The sequence below is a fragment of the Otolemur garnettii genome, unplaced genomic scaffold (genome assembly GCF_000181295.1).
Source record: "Otolemur garnettii isolate 467f Iridium unplaced genomic scaffold, OtoGar3 scaffold00100, whole genome shotgun sequence".
NCBI lineage: Eukaryota > Metazoa > Chordata > Mammalia > Primates > Galagidae > Otolemur > Otolemur garnettii.
Window position 1 is genome coordinate 7,604,412 of NW_003852495.1, and position 18,280 is coordinate 7,622,691.

Genomic DNA, 18,280 nt, shown 5'->3' on the forward strand with positions numbered 1-18,280 from the left:
AAGTAGCTGGGACCACAAGCGCCCGCCACAATGCCTGGCTATTTTTTGGTTGCAGCCGTCATTGTTGTTTGGCGGGCCCGGGCTGGATTCAAACCCGCCACCTTAGGTGTATGTGGCTGGTGCCTTAGCCACTTTAGCCACAGGTGCCGAGCCACATGGGCTTATTTCTATTGGGACATTGGTATTTTTCTTCTTGACTTCTAAGAGCAATTTACATAAGGCTGATTAGAACTTTGTGATGAGAATTACAACTGTTTTCCCTAGTTTATCATCTGTCTTTTGACATTTTTATGATGCTATTTTGGCCATGCAGGGTAGTTTACTGTTTGTTCATTTTTTATTTTTATTTTGGTTTTTTGAGAGACAGAGTCTCACTTTGTTGCTCTTGGTAGAGTGCTGTGGTGTCACAGCTCACAGCAACCTCCAGCTCTTGGGCTTAGGTGATTCTCTTGCCTCAGCCTCCTGAGTGGCTGGGACTACAGATGCCTGCCACAATGCCCGGCTATTTTTTTGTTGCAGTTTGGCCGGGGCTAGGTTCAAACCTGCCACCCTTGGTATACGGGGCTGGCGCTCTACTCACTGAGCCACAGACACCACCCTAAATTTGTTTGTTTATTGAGGCAGAATCTCACTATGTTGCCCTGGGTAGAGTCCTCACAGCACTCTCAAACTCTTGGGCTTGAGCAATCACTTATCTCAGCCTCCTGAGTAGCTGTGACCACAGGCACCCGCCAAAACACTTGGCAAGGGCCAGGTGCTTACACCGGTAATCCCAGCACTCTGGAGGCCCAGGTTGGTGGATTGCTTGGTCAAGAGTCCAAGACCAGCCTGAGCAAAAGTGAGACCCCCATCTCTAAAATTAGCCAGACATTGTGGTGGGCGCCTGTACTCCCTGCTACTCAGGAGGCTGAGGCAACAGAATCTCTTGAGCCCAAGAGTTTGAGGTTTGTGAGCTATAACACCATGGCATTCTACCCAGGGCATCAAAGTGAGAATCTGTCTAAAACAAACAAAAAAACAAAAAACTACTTGGCTAGTTTTTCTATTTCTAGTAGAGATAGGTCTTTCTTGCTTAGGCTGGTTTCAAACTCTTTTTTTTTTTTTTTTTTGTAGAGACAGAGTTTCACTTTATCGCCCTCAGTAGAGTGCTGTGGCGTCACACAGCTCACAGCAACCTCCAACTTCTGGGCTTAGGCGATTCTCTCGCCTTAGCCTCCCAAATAGCTGGGACTACAGGCACCCACAACAATGCCCAGCTATCTTTTTGTTGCAGTTTGGCCAGGCCTGGGTTTGAACCTGCTACCTTGGGATATGGGGCCAGTGCCCTACCCACTGAGCCATAGGCACTGCCCGGTTTCAAACTCTTGAGCCCAAGTGATCCACCTGCCTCGGCCTCCCAGAGTGCTAGGATTACAGGCATGAGCCACCATATCTTGCCCAGAATACTTTTTTTTTTCTTTTTGAGTCAGAGCCTCAAGCTGTTACCCTGGGTAGAGTGCTGTGGCATCACAGTTCACAACAGCCTTTAACTCCTGGGCTTAAGCGATTCTCTTGCCTCAGCATCCCAAGTAGCTGGGACTACAGGTATCCACCACAATGCCCGGCTATTTTTTGGTTGTCGTTGTCATTGTGGTTTGGCAGGCCTGGGATGGATTTGAACCTGCCAGTTCTGATATATGTGGCTGGCTACTTAGCCGCTTGAGCTACAGGTATGGAGCCAGAATACTTTATTTTTATGTTGAAAATCACCTGGACTATTTTATTAATTTTTCATTAAACAGGAATATATTCCTCTTCTCAAAAACTCAGAATTTATGGTTATAGTTTCATCCCCATTTGCCATCCTATTCTCATCCTCTCCAAAGGCTGCCACTGTTATTCATTTGGTGTATATCTCTCCAGACAGTTTTCCTGCATTTCCATTCACATATGTAAATCTGCATTAAAAATATAGCCCAGTGGCTCATGCCTATAATTCTAGCTCTGTAGGAAGCTGAGGCCAAAGAATAGCTCAAGGGCAGGAGTTTGAGACCAGCCTGAACAAGAGTGAGACTCCCATCTCTACCAAAAATAGAAAAAATTAGCTAGGCATGGTAGTATGTACCTGTAGTCCCACCTACTCAGAAGGCTGAGGCAAGAAGATCACTTGAGCCCAAGAGTTTGTGGTTGTAGTGAGCTATGATGATGCCAATGTATTCTATACAGGGTGACAGAGTGAGATTCTGTCTCAAACAAGCAAAAGAAGCACATCTCCACTAGTGAAGTACTTTGCAATGAGGAAAGCCCTTTGTGGTGAATGAAACCACGTTTTAGGCTACTAATTTATTCCTGTTCACTAAATTATCCTGAGTTTTCTTTATTTGCAAATATTTTTGTATGTGTCTCTTAATTCAAGGGCTTTCTTTTTAAAGCATCATTATTGAGAGATCATTAACCATAAAACTTACCCATTTAAAATGTACAATTTAGTTGTTTTTAATTTTTTTCACAGAATTGTGGATCCATCACTACAATTCAATTTTAGAACTTTTTTTTTTTTTTTTTTTTGAGACAGAGCCTCAAGCTGTCCCCCTGGGTAGAGTGCCGTGGCATTACAGCTCACAGCAACCTCCAACTCCTGGGCTCAAGCAAGTCTCCTGCCTCCGCCTCCCAAGTAGCTGGGACCACAGGCGCCCGCCACAACGCCCGGCTATTTTTTGGTTGCAGCCGTCATTGTTGTTTGGCGGGTCCGGGCTGGGGATTCGAACCCACCACCTTAGGTGTACATGGCTGGCGCCTTAGCCAGTTGAGCTATAGAAGCCGAGCCTCAATTTTAGAACATTTTAATCACCCCAAGAAAGAAAACTCATACCCTTGAGCATTTCTTCCCATTTCCCCCACCTCAGCCCCTGGGAACCACTGATCTATTTTTTGTCTCAATAGATTTGCCTATTCTGGACACTTCACGTAAGAGGTATCATAAAATATGTGTGGTCTTAAAAGGCTTTCCTTTTATTTGGAAAACCACAATGTCAGTCAAGCAGTGACTCACGCCTATAATCCTACCACTGTGGGAGGCTGAGACAGGTAGACAGCCTGAGCTCAGGAATTGGAGACCAGACTGAGCAAGAGTGAGACCCAATCTCTACTAAAAGTAGAAAAATTAGCCAGGCATTGTGGTGGGACCTGTAGTCCCAGCTACCTGGGAGGCTGAAGTAGGAAGATGGCTTGAACACAGAAGTCTGAGGTTGCTGTAAGCTAGGGTGATGCCATCACACTCTAGCCTGGGCAACAGAATGAGACTCTGTCTACAAACAAAAAGAAAAGAAAAGAAAAGGAAGGGAAATGGAAAAGGAAAGGAAAATTAACTGGGCATGATGGGAGGCACCTGTAGTTGCAGCTTCTGGAGGGTCAGGAGCAGGGGTCCTCAAACTTTTTAATCAGGGGGCCAGTTCACTGTCCCTCAGACCGTTGGAGGATCGGACTGTGGACCCCAGGATGAGTCGGCTGCTAAGCAGGATAGGCAGCAGCAGCAAAAACACCTGGCGGGCCAGATAAATGTCCTAGGTGGGCCGCATGTGGCCTGCAGGCTGTAGTTTGAGGATGCCTAGTCAGGAGGATTGCTGGAGGCCAGGAATTAGAAGTTGCTGTGAGTTGTGACAAGACCACTGTTTTCCAGCCTGTGTGAAAGAGCAAGACCCTATCTAAAAAAAAAAGAAAAGAAAGAAAGAAAAAAGAAAAGCCACAATGTCATTATTACTCCTAATCAAAAACAAAAGTAAAACTAAAAGTAAAGTACCCATAATTCTTTAAATCATCACGTAGTCGGTATTCAAATTTTCACATCTCATAACTATCATATGATTATTCTGCAGTTTCTTTGACTCAATATCAAAATAAGGCCCACTCTTTCCCGTTAGTTCCTATTTCTGTAAATCTCCTTTAATCTATCACTTTCCTTCCATCATCATTTTTTTTCTTGCAATTTATCTACTGAAGACCCAGGCTGTTGGTCCTTCAAGGCTCCACTACCCAACAGCAATACTATATAAGCAACATGTATAAACTAAAAATTTCTAGCACAAAAAATAATAAAATTGCTAGTAGCCATGTTTCTCTAAAAAGAGGAAACATGTACATGAACTTGTATATCAAAATATTATTTCAGGGCAGTGCCTGTGGCTCAGTGAGTAGGGCACCAGGCCCATATACCGAGGGTGGCAGGTTCAAACCCCGCTCCAGTCAAACTGCAACAAAAAGATAGCTGGGCATTCTGGTGTGCACCTGTAGTTCCAGCTACTCCGGAGGCTGAGGCAAGAGAATCACTTAAGCCCAGGAGTTGGAAGTTGCTGTGAGCTGTGACGCCATGGCACTCTACCCAGGGCGATAAAGTGAAACTCTGTCTCTAAAAAAAAAAAAATATATATATATATATAAAAAAATATTTTTTCAATGTGTAATCAATATAAAAAAATCCTAATTGGACATCATCTATTTTTTCTCCACTAAAACTATCATTGGATAGTGCTGTTCTAGCTGGAGAGTTTCCCACAGTCTAAATCTGGCTGGTGCATCTGTGTTATGTCATTTCCTGTATTCTTCTGTCCCCAGTGGTTCCTATTAAGTGGAACTCCGGTCTAGAAGTTCCATCAGTTTCAGGTTTTGAGTGTATGGAGTTTTTTGACCAAAATTTTCCTATGTGGTGCTCTGGAAATCCATCAAGTGTAGCTCATCCTATGTGGTTGTCTCTCTTTTTGTGATGTCAGTAGCTGTTGCTATTCAAGGCCCAGACACTTAGTTCATTAGAGATTGCAAAATGGTGATATCCCACTTCTAAATGTTTAAACATTTATAAAGCAACATGTGGTTTCCAAACAAATCTTTGTATTTTACAGCATGCTTTTCAGTTTTTTGTACTTTATTTATTTATTTATTTGAGACAGGATCTTACTCTGTTGCCCCACGCCAGAGTGCTGTAGTGTCATAGCTCACAGCAACCTCAAACTCCTAGGCTCAAGTGATCCTCCTGCCCAGCCTCCTGAGTAGCTGGGACAAGAGGTGCTCACCACTATGCCTGACTAATTTTTCTATTTTTAGTAGAGATGGGGTCTTGCTCTTGTTCAGGCTGTCTTGAAGTCCTAAATTTGAGAGTTCCTCCTACCTTGGCCTCCCAGTGTGCTAGGATTACAGGTGTGAGCCACTGCTTCTGGCCCAGTTTCTCTTTCTCTCTCTTTTTCTTTCTCTCTTTCTTTCTTTCTTTTTTCTCTCTCTCACTCTCTCTTTCTTTCCTTCTTCCTTCCTTCCCTCCTTCCTTTCTTTTTTTTTTTTTTTTGAGACAGAATCTCATTCTGTCACCCTGAGTAGAATGCTATGGCATCATAGCTCACAGAAACCTCAAACTCCTGAGCTCAAGCAATACTTCTGCCTCACTCTCCCAAGTAACTGGAAATACAGGTACTCAGCAGAAGGCCCAACTCGTTTTTTTCTATTTTTTAATAGAAATAAGATCTTGCTCTCGCTCAGGCTGGTCTCAAACTCCTGAGATCAGGCTGTTCACCTGCCTTGGTCTCCCAAAATATCAGAATGACAGGCGTAAGCCACCATGCCCAGTGATGGCCAGTTTCTTATGCTTGAAATGGCATGTTCAGGTTTTTTTTTTAAAGGACCTCTTAATTTTCCAAAGATATAACAATGTTCAAAACTCTCCTTGGTTTTCAAGATGCCTCATTCTTGGTCAAATATGGATAAGTACCCATTGTGTGTCAGGCACTGCCCCTGAAGGTGCCCAGTGAACAAAACAGAGACCCCACCCTCAGAGCTGACAGGCCAGTGAGGGGGAGATGAAAATAAGTTAATAAGCAAAATAATTGCACAATCTGTGGTCTGAAGGAAATGAACAGGTGGTGTGTGAATGGCAGGGAGGAGTAAGCCCCATAACTGGGCTGGTGGAGGAAGGCCTTTTGGAGGAAGGGACATTGAGGCTGAGAGTTGAAAGGTACCCTGTGAATGAGCATTGCGGGGTCCTAGGCAAAGGCTGGCAAGAAGGTACAGCAAGTGGAAAGGCTGAATGATGGGAACAGGAGGGACGGAAAGGAGACCAGTGTGGCTGGAGAGAGTGGTTAAGGATGTGGAAAGGAGGTCTGAGCGGTAACAGGGGCAGATGTACAGGGCCTGGTTGGCCACAGGGAGGACCTTGACTTTGAACCCAAATGAGGTGGAAGGAAAGGAGGATTCTGCATGGGCGAGGGATGTTACCTGAACCAGGTGTTTACAGCTTTCCTCTTGCTATGTGTGGGGACAGCAGGGAGCAGAGCGGCCAGGGAGGAGGCTGCTGTGATGGTCCAGGTGGGAGAAAGTGGAGGACAAGTCTATGTTGGGGTCATGAGGAGGCAGAGGTGGGTGGGCCCGGATCTGTCTTGAAAGCAGAGCTGATAGACTTACTGCTGGGTCAGGTGTGGGTGGTGACAAAAGAGAAGAATCAAGGATGACTCAAAGATTTTAGCTGGGTGGGTGGGGATGCTAATCCTGAGATGGCAAGACCGTGGGAGGAGAGGTTTTGAAATTAAAAGCTCAGTTTTGGCCATTTTCATTCTGGGGGTAGATGTCCACAAAGAGATGGACATTTTGAAAAGTATCATATCTTTTCCAAGTAGGGCTATAGATGCAGGAGTCTCAATTATTTATTTTTTGCAGTTTTTGTCCAGGGCTGGGTGTGAACCCGCCACCTCCGGCAAATGGGGCCTGCGCCTTATTCCTTTGAGCCACAGGCGCTGCCCAGGAGTCTCAATTCTCAGGAAAAGTCAGAGCTGGGGATATAGGCTTGACAATCACTGGTCTAGGATGGCGTTCAGAGTCTGGGGCCTCAGGGATGTCTCCAGGAAAAATGCATATCTCAGGAAGTTGGTGAAAATCCCAGCACTGCTCCCCCTAACCATTAGCAGCCTAGAAGAGTAGCATATCCCAGCCAAAGAAATTAACAATAGTCAGAGAAGAAGGTATTTCAGAACAAGGGAAGTGGCCAGGGGCAGTGGCTCACTCCTATAATCCTAGCACTCTGGGAGGCTGAGGTAGGAGGTTTGCTTGAGGCCAGGAGTTGGAGACCAGCTTGAGCAAGAGCAAGACCCCATCTGAAAGAAAGAGAGAGGCTTTTTTCTTCTCTGCTCTCTCTCTCTTTTCCACCTCTTCCCCCTCACTCTTCTCTCCTCTACTCTCTCTCTTCTCTTCCCCACTCTCTCCTTATCTCTCTCCTCTCTTTTTTTCTTCTCTTTTCTTTCCTCCTTAGTGCTACTCTGCAGCCTCCCTCCCCCCACCAATAAAAACTTTTCATACAACCAAAAAAAAAAAAGAGAGAGAGGAAGAAAGGGAGGGAGGGAAGGAAGGAAGGAGAAAAGAAAAAAGAAAAGAAAAGAAAGGCAGCACCTGTGACTCAGTGGGTAGGGCGCTGGCCCTATATACCTACGGTGGCAGGTACGAACCCGGCCCCGGCCAAACTGCAACAACAACAACAAAAAATCCAGGTGCTGTGGTGGGTGCCTGTAGTCCCAGCTACTCGGGAGGCTGAGGCAAGAGAATGGCCTAAATCGAGGAGTTGGAGGTTGCTATGAGCTGTGATGCCATAGTACTCTACTGAGGGTGATAAAGTGAGACTCTGTCTCTAAAAAAAAAGAAAAAAGAAAGGAAAAGAAAAGAAAAAATGAAGAATTAGTCAACCATGGTGGTACATGCCTGTAGGCCCAGCCACTTGGGAGGCTGAGGCAAGAAGAACGCTTGAGCCCAGGAGTTTGAGGTTACAGCGAGCTGTGATGACACCACTGCACTCTACCCTATGTGACAGAGCAAGACCCCATCCCAAAAAGGGGTAGGGGTGAGCAAATGGGTGATGACAAAGAGAGATTGGCAAATCACAAGAGGAGAGTCCAGGAATGAATGGAGGAGAAGGGTCCCAGGCCCCTGCGAAGAAGTGGTCTTTTGAGAGAGACAGTGTCACACTGCTCATTATATAGGGGGAGGCAGGTCGGTGGAGCGAGGGTAGGGGTGAGGAGTTCCTGTGTGATTGTGTCTCCACGCTCTGTGGTTTCTAGAGCCCTTCATCATTTGCAAAGTATGTTACTCATTTAGAAAGCATTTTGCAAAGTTCTTGGCTTTTTACAAAGCACTTTTTAGAGCCAGAAATTATGCTTCTGTTCATACCCCACAGCAACATTTCTCACACTGAATATTGCAGCCCATCTGGAGGTCATGACATTAATTTAGTAAGTCATGATCAGCATCTTTAAAAATAAAATAGGACACTATAGAGTGTGTTGTATGGCAAAAGTTAGAACTGTGTCATGAAAGCTTTTTTATTTTAGTCACATTGTAAAATGCATTCTTACTGCAAGTGCAGTTAAGAACATTTGAGAAACTGCCCTAGAGACCCTTGGAAAAGTGGATAGGATGACCCTAAGATACATGCCCTAATTAAAAAAAAAAAATAGAATTTCAAAATTGCATAGGAGATCAGCACAAGAATGTTCAATGAAAGTGCTGTCCATAAAGTTAAAAACACACACAAAAAGGAATCAACCTAAATGTCCACCACCAGGAGAAGAGATGAAGAGTGTTTTATTTATAAACCAGGAAGGGTACGCAGCAATGCAAATGAATTCATTTTATCTGTACATCTTAACATGAATAGATTTTGAAAACATATACTAGAGTGAGTGAAAAAAGCAAGTTTCAGATTACATGATTTTGGCTCAGCGCCTGTGGCTCAAGTGGCTAAGGCGCCAGTCACGTACACCTAAGGTGGTGGGTTCAAATTCAGCCCGGACCTGCCAAAAAACAACAATGATGGCTGCAAAAAATATCCGGGCATTGTGGCGGGCACCTGTGGGCCCAGCTACTTGGGAGGCTGAGGCAGGAGACTCACTTAAGCCCAGGAGTTGGAGGTTGCTGTGAGCTGTGATGCCACAGCACTCTATCCAGGGTGACAGCTTGAGGCTCCGTCTCAAAAAAATAAAGAAATAAACAGCAAAAAAGATTACATGATTTTTTTTTTTTGAGGCAGAGCTATTATACAGGCTATTTTTTGGTTGCAGCCATCATTGTTGTTTGGCAGGTCCGGGTTGGATTCGAACCCGCCACCTTAGGTGTACATGGCTGGCGCCTTAGCCGCTTGAGCTACAGGCGCCAAGCCTGATTACATGATTTTAATAGTAATCTCCAAATTAAAAAATGCACAAATACTATATCCTTTGTGTGTGTGTGTGTGTGGCCAATGACTGAATATAGGTAGTAGAAGTATTGTCACATGTTTGGAAGGTTATACCCCAATTCCAGGATAGCATTTACCTCCAAGGAGATGGGGGCAATGGGGCAAAGAAAAGGTACACAGAAGGCTCCGACCATACCTGTAACATTTTAGTTCTTTAAAAATACTGTATAGGCTGGGCATGGTGGTTCACGCCTATAATCCTAGCACTCTGGGAGGCTGAGGTGGGTAGATCCCTTGAGCTCAGGAGTTCAAGACCAGCCAGAGCAAGAGGGAGACCCCTACTAAAAATAGAAAAATTAGCCAGGTGTTGTGGCTGGTGACAATTGTCTCAGCTACTTGGGAGGCTGAGACAAAAGGATCTCTTGAGCCCAAGAGTTTGAGGTTGCTATGAGCTATGATGATGGCACTCTACCCATGGTGATAGAGACTGTCTCTTAAAAAACATATACAAAAACAAAAACACTGTATAGCATTACAAAATATGCTCCTGTGAGCCTTTGTTAATTCTGGATGAGCCTTTGTTAATTCTGGACGATGAGTGGTTGTTCCCAGGTGACATTCTGAGGCCGCCACTCCGTCAGGTGTCAATTATTTAGTTGCTGGAAATGGAGGGTGGGGAAGGCTGAGGCAGTGGCATTTATCAGTCAGGGATCTACCAGAAAACAGGACATGCAAATTGAATCAGTCAAGTAGAGTTTTATAAAATGGTGGGTTACAAAGCTATGCAGGGAGGATGAGTGGCGGGAGTTGTGCAGTCCTCTGGAGTTAACCAGCTAGTCTGGGGGAAAGGAGTGCCCCAACTTGGTGATACAAGGAGCTGGGCAGACAGGGCTGCTGGGCCTAGTCTTTGAGTGAGGGACACTGCAGCAGTGGGGAGGAAGCTGGGGAAATAAACACAATTCCCATTCTTCTCCCTCATCCCAGATGGATGGGCCCCACCTAAAGCCAGAGGGCTAAGAGAGCCTCAGGTGAAGACTTTAGGTGCCATCAAGGGCAAGGGAGATGGGTGGGAGAGAGCCCGGAAGGCCACCCCAGGATTGTGCTTGGAGAGCTTGGGGTAGCATTTTTTACCAGTTACGTGAGCTAGGTTTCATCAGTTTTTGGAGACACTTTTTTCACATTTTACTGTCTCTGAAAATGGGGTGTATCTACAGTGGATGATGGCTCAGCTCTGCTGAAATGCGGTATTTCAGACTTTTAATAGCCGGTATCACCTTACCTGTGCTATATTCCTGGGGGTTAGCCTTGGGTGCTAGTTATGATTCTGGACTTTTTATCTGTATGAAAGAGCAGACGTGCAACGCGAGCACAGAGGCTCCCCAGGCCATCCATCCCACTGACCTCCCTGCCCACTCTCAGGCCATGGACAGCCAGAAGCAATTCACTGGTCCGGAAATCCAGTTCCTACTCTCATGCTCCGAAGCGGATGAGAACGAGATGATCAACTGCGAGGAGTTCGCCAACCGCTTCCAGGAGCCAGCCCGCGATATCGGCTTCAATGTGGCCGTGCTGCTTACCAACCTGTCGGAGCATGTGCCGCACGACCCGCGCCTGCGCAACTTCCTGGAGCTGGCCGAGAGCATCCTGGAGTACTTCCGGCCCTACCTGGGCCGCATTGAGATCATGGGCTCCTCGCGCCGCATTGAGCGCATCTACTTTGAGATCTCAGAGACTAACCGCGCCCAGTGGGAGATGCCCCAGGTCAGGAGACCCGCTCGCCTCCCTGCTCACCTCCTGCTCGCCTCCTGGGGCTTCGGGAGTGCCAGTGCTCGTTCTTTGCATACTTGGACCCCTGTGTACGCCAGTCTGCTCTGCAGGCCCTCGCTTGGCTCTGGCAAGCCCATGCTCACCCTTTTGTACACATTTTACAGGCCCTACTGTGCCCTTGCATATCCCTGACCACTGCTTGCAGACTTGGCCCACACGTGGATGTACACTCCTTGCACACTCACCCTGGAAGCTCTGGCATGGCCAGATAGCCCTGATGAAACCTCAGCTACACCTCCCACATGTTTATATGTCCCTTGTTCATCTTCCCAGCCACCCCTGGTGTGCTGTCCCTGGGTCCTAGCCTGTCCAGGCCCACTCCTACACACCTTTCATGCTCTGGTGTGCCCTGGGTGCTGGCCCACCTCTCCTACATAGGCTCACTTCCCACACAGAGCCCTGTCTTCATTTCTGGGAAGTTCACATTGACCCTGGCTCCCCCTCACATAGTCCCGCAGGCCTCGTGTGTATGCTGTCCTCTCCCACACTTATATTCCTCACCTCCCCCATCTGGCTGGGTCTAGGCCCTCTCATGCCTACCCCATGTACCCATGCCCACTGTGCACACTGAGCCTGGCATGGTCATATCTTTCCACCACCCCCACCCCCATGCTGCATGCCCTCCTTACCTCATCTCTCCCTTAGTCCCTGGTGCTCCTCACAATACTCCATAGGAACCCCCAAAATCTTACACACTTACTTGTATGTGTCCCTTGGGACACCATTACACTTGTGCACACACACACACACACACGCACACACAGCCCATATATGGTTGCACCATCCTTGCCCTCCGGATGTCTGTGCATCCCTGCATCTGCAGGAAGCCCCAGTTCACCAGGGAGGGTCACACCCACTCCATTGGAGGTTATGGGCCTTCGGCCCCTCTCTCACCCCACCCCCTCATCCCTCACCTGGGGGCTCTTTCCCTTAGTGTTATTCCTCCAAACAGCCACTTCCTCCTGCTTGCCCCTTCCCATTCCTGCTTCCCCCAGTTCCTCAAATGCCCATGTGGGCCTGGAACAGTCCTGGGACAGTATAATAATAGCAAATATGACACAGTATTTATCAGGTGCCAGGCCCATTCTAATCGCTCAGCATCTATTAACTCATTTACTACTCATGCCAACACTATAACGTGGGTCCTACTATTGTATCCCGTTTTACAGAAGGGGAAATGGAGGCCCAGAGAGCTGAGTCCCAATCACTCAGCTACCTAGTGGCAGAAACAGGATCAGAACCCAGATGAGCTGGCTGCAGACCCTCTGCCTTCAATCACTATGGTCCTTCCTATCTTTCTCTCAAAGAAGCTAAAAACCCATTCTGAAGCCAGCTTGTTGGAAGTTTGAATCCTACATCTCCCACCTCTTATCTGTGTCACCTGGCCACACAGCTTTCTGAGTCTCCCTCTCCTGGGGTTCATTATGAGGGCTAAATGACTTTTGAGTTAAAATGTACCCTCTTGGTACAGGCCTGGCTTAGGGCAGCACTCAGGAGAGTACACATACAGCAAGCACGCCATAGGTTTGCTATTGGTAGTAAAAACGATGCCTGCTATGGCAGATGCCACTGCTGTGGTCGCTGCTGTCCCAAGCCCCTACTGACGAGCTCCCATCCTGTCCTCTCCCTGCTGCGCTGCAGGTGAAAGAGTCGAAGCGCCAGTTCATCTTCGACGTGGTGAACGAAGGCGGCGAGTCTGAGAAGATGGAGCTCTTCGTGAGCTTCTGCGAGGACACCATCTTTGAGATGCAGATCGCTGCGCAGATCTCAGAGCCCGAGGGCGAGCCTGAGACCGAGGAGGACGAGGGAGCCAGCGCCGGCGAGGCGGGCACCGAGGGCGCAGAGGAGGGCGCGGAGGGGCCCGAGGGCGCGGCGAGTGCCACGGCAGCTGCGCCTGGGGTGACGGCACGCGCAGCGGCTGCTGCCGGCCGGGCCCTGAGCGGCCTCAGCTACCGCAGCCTGAGGCGGCGCATCCGACGGCTGCGGCGGCTGACGGCGCGGGAAGCGGCCACCGCAGCAGCCGCGCTGCTCTGGGCCGCGGTGACGCGCGTAGGAGCCGCGGGCGTGGGGGCGGCTGCGGGCGCGCTGCGCCTGCTATGGGGCTCACTTTTCGGCGGTGGTCTCGTGGAGGGCGCCAAGAAGGTGACAGTAACCGAACTCCTGGCGGGCATGCCAGACCCCACTGGCGACGAGGTGCATGGCGAGCAGCCGGCAGGGCCCGGTGGTGAAACGGACGGCGAGGGCGCGGGCGAGGGAGCGGGCGACACCACCGAGGGCGCAGACCAGGAGGAGGCGGTGGCTCACGAGGCTGGGCCAGGCGGCGCTGATGGGGTAGTGGCAGTGTCCGAAGGGGGCCCCTTCAGGCCTGAAGGGGCTGGCGGTCTTGGAGACATGGGGGATACAACGCCGGCGGAGCCGCCCACACCTGAGGGTTCACCCATCCTCAAAAGGAAGCTGGGGGTGAGGAGGCAGGCGGGGGCCTCAGGGTTTGGGAGAGAGACTGGGGCTGGGTAGAGAGGCACAAGACAGAGACCTTCAAGAGAGGGATAGAGGGACAGAAAGACACACTGAGAAAAGAGTCTCAGAAATGGAGACATGGAGAAAAGTTCTCAATGCCTGGAAGAGACAGGGAAAGAGATACCTGGAGGGCCAGAGATCCAGAAACCAAATCAGAGGGGAAGAGAGACCAAAGAGCCAAGACAGGGTCAGGGACACTGGGAAAGACCCTCAGAGGCACACGTGGTTGTGGGGAATGAAGTAGCTCATATGGAAAATACCCCTCAAACATCCTCAGGCCCTTGGTGCAGGAGTGTGGTGGTGAGGTGCGGAGGTCAAGGGGATGCTGGAAGCCTCAGGGAGAAGAACCCCTCTTGGAGTCAGCCTGACCCTGCACAGTGCTTTGGGCAAGAGGCTCTACCTTTTAGAGCCTCAGTTTCCCCTCTGTAAACTGGAAATCATAATCCTTCTTTCTTCTGATGGGGGAAGTGTAGAACTTACATCACTCAGGGCAAGTGAAGCGAAAGAGGTAGAAAGGCACAGGCAGGTCAGCACTGAGAAGCCAGGGATAGAGGACTCAGCCCCGATGTTTGCCCTGTCCTCAGGTGGATGGCGAGGAGGAGCTGCTGCCAGAGCCAGAACCCCAGCCTGAGCCCGAGCCCGAGCCTGAGAAAGCTGAGTAAGTGGCTTTGGAATCAAAGGGTCCCAGCCCCTGTCATTGCCTCTTTCCTGGACTGGGAGCCTCCAGAGGTCAGGGCTTGAGGCTGTCTTGGCCACCCTGCATCCTCAGTGTCACCCAGCCCAGACTCAGGCACAGAAGAGAGGCTCCATGAAATCAGCTTTCCCCTCCAACCAATAGGCCTTCCCATGTGCCTTCCCTCTGCCTGGAGCACCTTGCCCTGCTTCTGAGTCTTTCTAGTCCTTTCCATTCTGGCTCACATGCCTCCTCCCTGCAAAGACTACATTGACACTTACCCCCTCCTAAGCTGAAGAGGTGGCTCCTCCAGGTTCCCACAACTTCCTGACCTTCTTGTCTCATCCTTTAACCCACTCTGGGCTGTCACTGCCTGGTGACACTGTCACTATCTGTCTCCCCCAATAGACTGGAGCTTCATGAGTATAAGACCTGAGGTTGTCTCATCACCCTGTGTCCCCAGCTCCATTCAGACCTGGCCAGTCAATGGCAATGAATTCATTCATTCATTCATTCATTACCCAGGCACCTCCTGACCTCTCTGTGTGTCCTACCCTACAGTGCCGAGAATGGGGAGAAGGAAGAAGTCCCTGAGCCCCCACCAGAGCCCCCCAAGAAGAAAGCACCTCCTCCAGCCCCTCCAAAGAAAGAGGAAGCTTGGAGTGAATTCTGGGGAGAACTGGAGGTCCAGAGGGTGAAATTCCTGGTGAGGATCCCAGGGAGACCCTCCCTACCTCTTTGTCCCACACTGTTCTTGAGATCATTTGTTCAGGCTCATCTCCAAGAGGATTCCGGTTGGGGAGAGGACATAGCTGTCCCCAGACCTAGGGACAGGGCAGTGTGTTCAGGTGTTCCTCACTTTGCTCCTTCCCCTCTCCCTGCCCACTATCCTTGTTCCAACTTGCATACCTTTGCTTACACAAGGCCACCTGCATAAGATCCCCACCTGCACCCTCTATCCACAGCTAAGTTCAACTGAGCCTGCCACTCTGGCCCTCCTTTATAGCTCATTTCTTACCCTCATCCTGTAGGGTCTGAGCCCCTACACCAGTCCCAGCTGCCCCAGTGGAAGTCTGAGCCCTCCCAGTTCTAGGGGAAGTGCTCATCTCATCCAGGCCAGGAAGGGCAGGTGTTCAGGAGACAGGTCCCAGGGCTCCATGTCTCCTGTCTCCTCTCCAGGCTCAGCCTGATATGAGAGGGTGAGGAACACATGTTGGGCAGAAAATGGTTCAGTGAGGATTTGGGGGAAGAATGAGGGATAGAGGGAAAGGTGGAGAGAAAAGAGGGAGAGATGATGTTCCCTGTCTGGAGTAAAGCAGACAGGGTAACCTCACCTGGAAAGCAGCACAGCAGATTGGTTGGGAGTGTGGACTCTGGAGCCCAACTACCTGCATTCAAATCCCAAGTCTGCCACTCCTTGGCTGTGTTACCTTGAGCAAGACGCCACCTCCCTGAACCTTAGTTTCCTAATCTGTAAAGTAGGCATAACAACAGGACCTGCTTCATGGGATTATGGTGAGAATTAGAACAGCTCAGGAGCTCTTACTCCTGGTCTTGGTATATAGCAAGCACTCAATAAATAGGAAGTTGCAGGAGCAGGGATTGAGAACCCAGGTGCTTTGTTTGTAGGTAAATAATGGGATGCATTCTCCAGGGAAGAGGCTGGACTGTGAACTCTTTCTTGTCTCTTCTCTTTTTCTCAGAACTACCTGTCTCGGAACTTTTACACCCTGCGGTTCCTTGCCCTCTTCTTGGCATTTGCCATCAACTTCATCTTGCTGTTTTATAAGGTGCTGGTCAAGAAGGGCTGGAAGGGTCAGGCCCTCATCCAGACTGTGGAGTGGGAGGCTCAGCCCCCCACAGGTTCCCAGAGCACTTTAATGAAGGGATAGTTGTTTGGTTCAGAGTTCTTAGGAGAGTTCAGGGTGGATATCTAGATCTTGGGTTCCCCTGGCAGAGGGTGAGTGGGAGTATCTGGGTCCATCTAGTACAGACACATGAGTATCAGTGGGAGTTAGAGCAGGAGCAAGATCTGGATTCCCTTCCCAGGTCTGCCACAGGCCAGCCCTGTGCCCCTATGTGCAGGCCCTCATCTCTCAGCAATAGCCACTGATGCAGTTAAACATCTTTGTTTGTTTCCAATGGGCTAAAGAGAAGTTTGTAGGGAGGAGAAACCAGGCAGCTCTCAGAATGGAAGGAAAGGGCTAAGAACCAGGCCTTCCAAGGGACAAAGGGACCTTTGGGATCTAGATAACAGGACAGAGAGACCAGACTGGAGATCCAGAACATGGCTTCTGTGGGACAGAGTCCTGCCTCCACCACTCACTGGTTGGATGAGGTTAGGCAAGATACTTAACCTTTGTGCTTCTGCTTCCCCATCTTAAAGTGGGATAATAACAGGGTCTACCTCAGAGCTATGAAGAATAAAAGAGGATGAATATATGTACAGCATTTGCAACAGCACCTGGCACATAGAAAGTGCTGTAGAAATAGTAGCTATTACTAATTTTAGTGTTAATATCAGTCGTCAGTCTCTTTAGAGATCCACTATGAAGACGAATCAACTGTTTTCAGTCCTCTGTCACCCAGTTCAATAAGCATATATATTCTCAGGACAGAGTCTGCTACTTAGGATCCTAGGCCCACCCCCTTGATCTTGATTGATAGTCCCACCAAGACTGTCTGGTATGGCCCTGTCTAATCTCAGGAACAGAAGCTGTTAATTTTGTTATTGGGTTACAGGTGTGGCATACCAGGAGCCAGGACCTCGTGGTCCTGCCCTGATATATCTCTGCCTTAACTTTAGGTCTCAGACTCTCCACCAGGGGAAGATGACATGGAGGGCTCAGCCACTGGGGACCTGTCAGGTGCAGGGGCTGGTGGCGGCTCTGGCTGGGGCTCAGGGGCTGGTGAGGAGGCTGAGGGCGAGGAGGATGAGAACATGGTGTACTACTTCCTGGAGGAGAGCACGGGCTACATGGAGCCTGCCCTGCGGTGCTTGAGCCTGCTACACACATTGGTGGCCTTTCTCTGCATCATTGGCTACAACTGCCTCAAGGTGGGCTGTCACCTTGGCTTCCAGCTTGTGGAAGGGAGAGAAATGCTGGGGCACTGGCTGAGAAGACCTGGGACAGGGGCTCTCACAATGGTTGGGCTAGAGGGGGTCTGGAGTGGGGGTAAGGACTAAAGAACAGGGTATGGGATTAAGGGCTACACCAAGGATGATATTCAAACCGGAAACTGTCACATGTCATAGCTGGGGAACCAGAATGGAAAACAGGGTTCTTTGGGCTTAAAATTTTTACATATCCCATTCCCTCTACCTTCAATGCTTTGCCCTGCTTCCACCCCATCACACCTAACCCTGTTTCATTCATCCTTAAGGTCTGAGTTCAAACTTCCCTCCCTTGGAAAGCCCCAGGCCGAATCAGGCACCATTCCTGGGATCCTACAACTCCTCTGTTTTTCTCCCACCCTGGCCCTAAACCCCTCTGCCCATGACCCTTCTGTCTGCATCCCCCAAATATCCACCCTCATCATTCTGGGAAAGCTCTTCTAATTGGGGTATCGTGAATGAGTTTTTGCAGCTCTGCTGAGGCTGTGGTCTCACTAAGGTACCTGACACCTGACCTTTGCTGCTCTTTACAATCTAGGTGCCCCTGGTGATCTTTAAGCGGGAGAAGGAGCTGGCCCGGAAGCTGGAGTTTGACGGCCTCTACATCACTGAGCAGCCTGAGGATGATGATGTGAAGGGCCAGTGGGACCGACTGGTGCTCAACACTCCGTAAGGGCCCAACCCCACTGCAGGGCAGGGGCAGGGGAGCAGAGCTGGGTTTCCACTCCAGTCTAGGACTGAACCTCAAAAACCAGGGTTCCCAGCCATGCTGGGACCTTATTGGCCCTGACTTACTCTCCCCAAGCCTTAGTTTCCCTCTCTATCAAATAGACACATTTCCTCTGCATTAAAGTACCTTTGGAGGTGCTGGTGACACGTGAAGATACTCAGGCCACAGCCCTGGAGGTTCTGGTTCAGTGAATCTGGGGTAGAACCTGCATTTCATTTTATTTTTAAAACTTTTTTTTAGAGA

The 18,280-nt window shown here is 49.3% G+C and overlaps 1 protein-coding gene across 2 annotated transcripts in view; it reads left to right on the forward strand.

The window, feature by feature from the left end:
* Positions 1–18,280, forward strand: part of RYR1 (ryanodine receptor 1) — a 131,919-nt gene that overhangs the window by 104,562 nt on the left and 9,077 nt on the right. For both annotated transcript variants that reach the window (XM_003796154.3, XM_003796155.3), the window contains 7 exons: positions 10,595–10,936; positions 12,644–13,462; positions 14,104–14,177; positions 14,754–14,898; positions 15,896–15,982; positions 16,999–17,250; positions 17,846–17,976. In XM_003796154.3, coding sequence (XP_003796202.1) covers positions 10,595–10,936; positions 12,644–13,462; positions 14,104–14,177; positions 14,754–14,898; positions 15,896–15,982; positions 16,999–17,250; positions 17,846–17,976 — 1,850 coding nt within the window. The remainder of the gene's footprint in view (positions 1–10,594; positions 10,937–12,643; positions 13,463–14,103; positions 14,178–14,753; positions 14,899–15,895; positions 15,983–16,998; positions 17,251–17,845; positions 17,977–18,280) is intronic.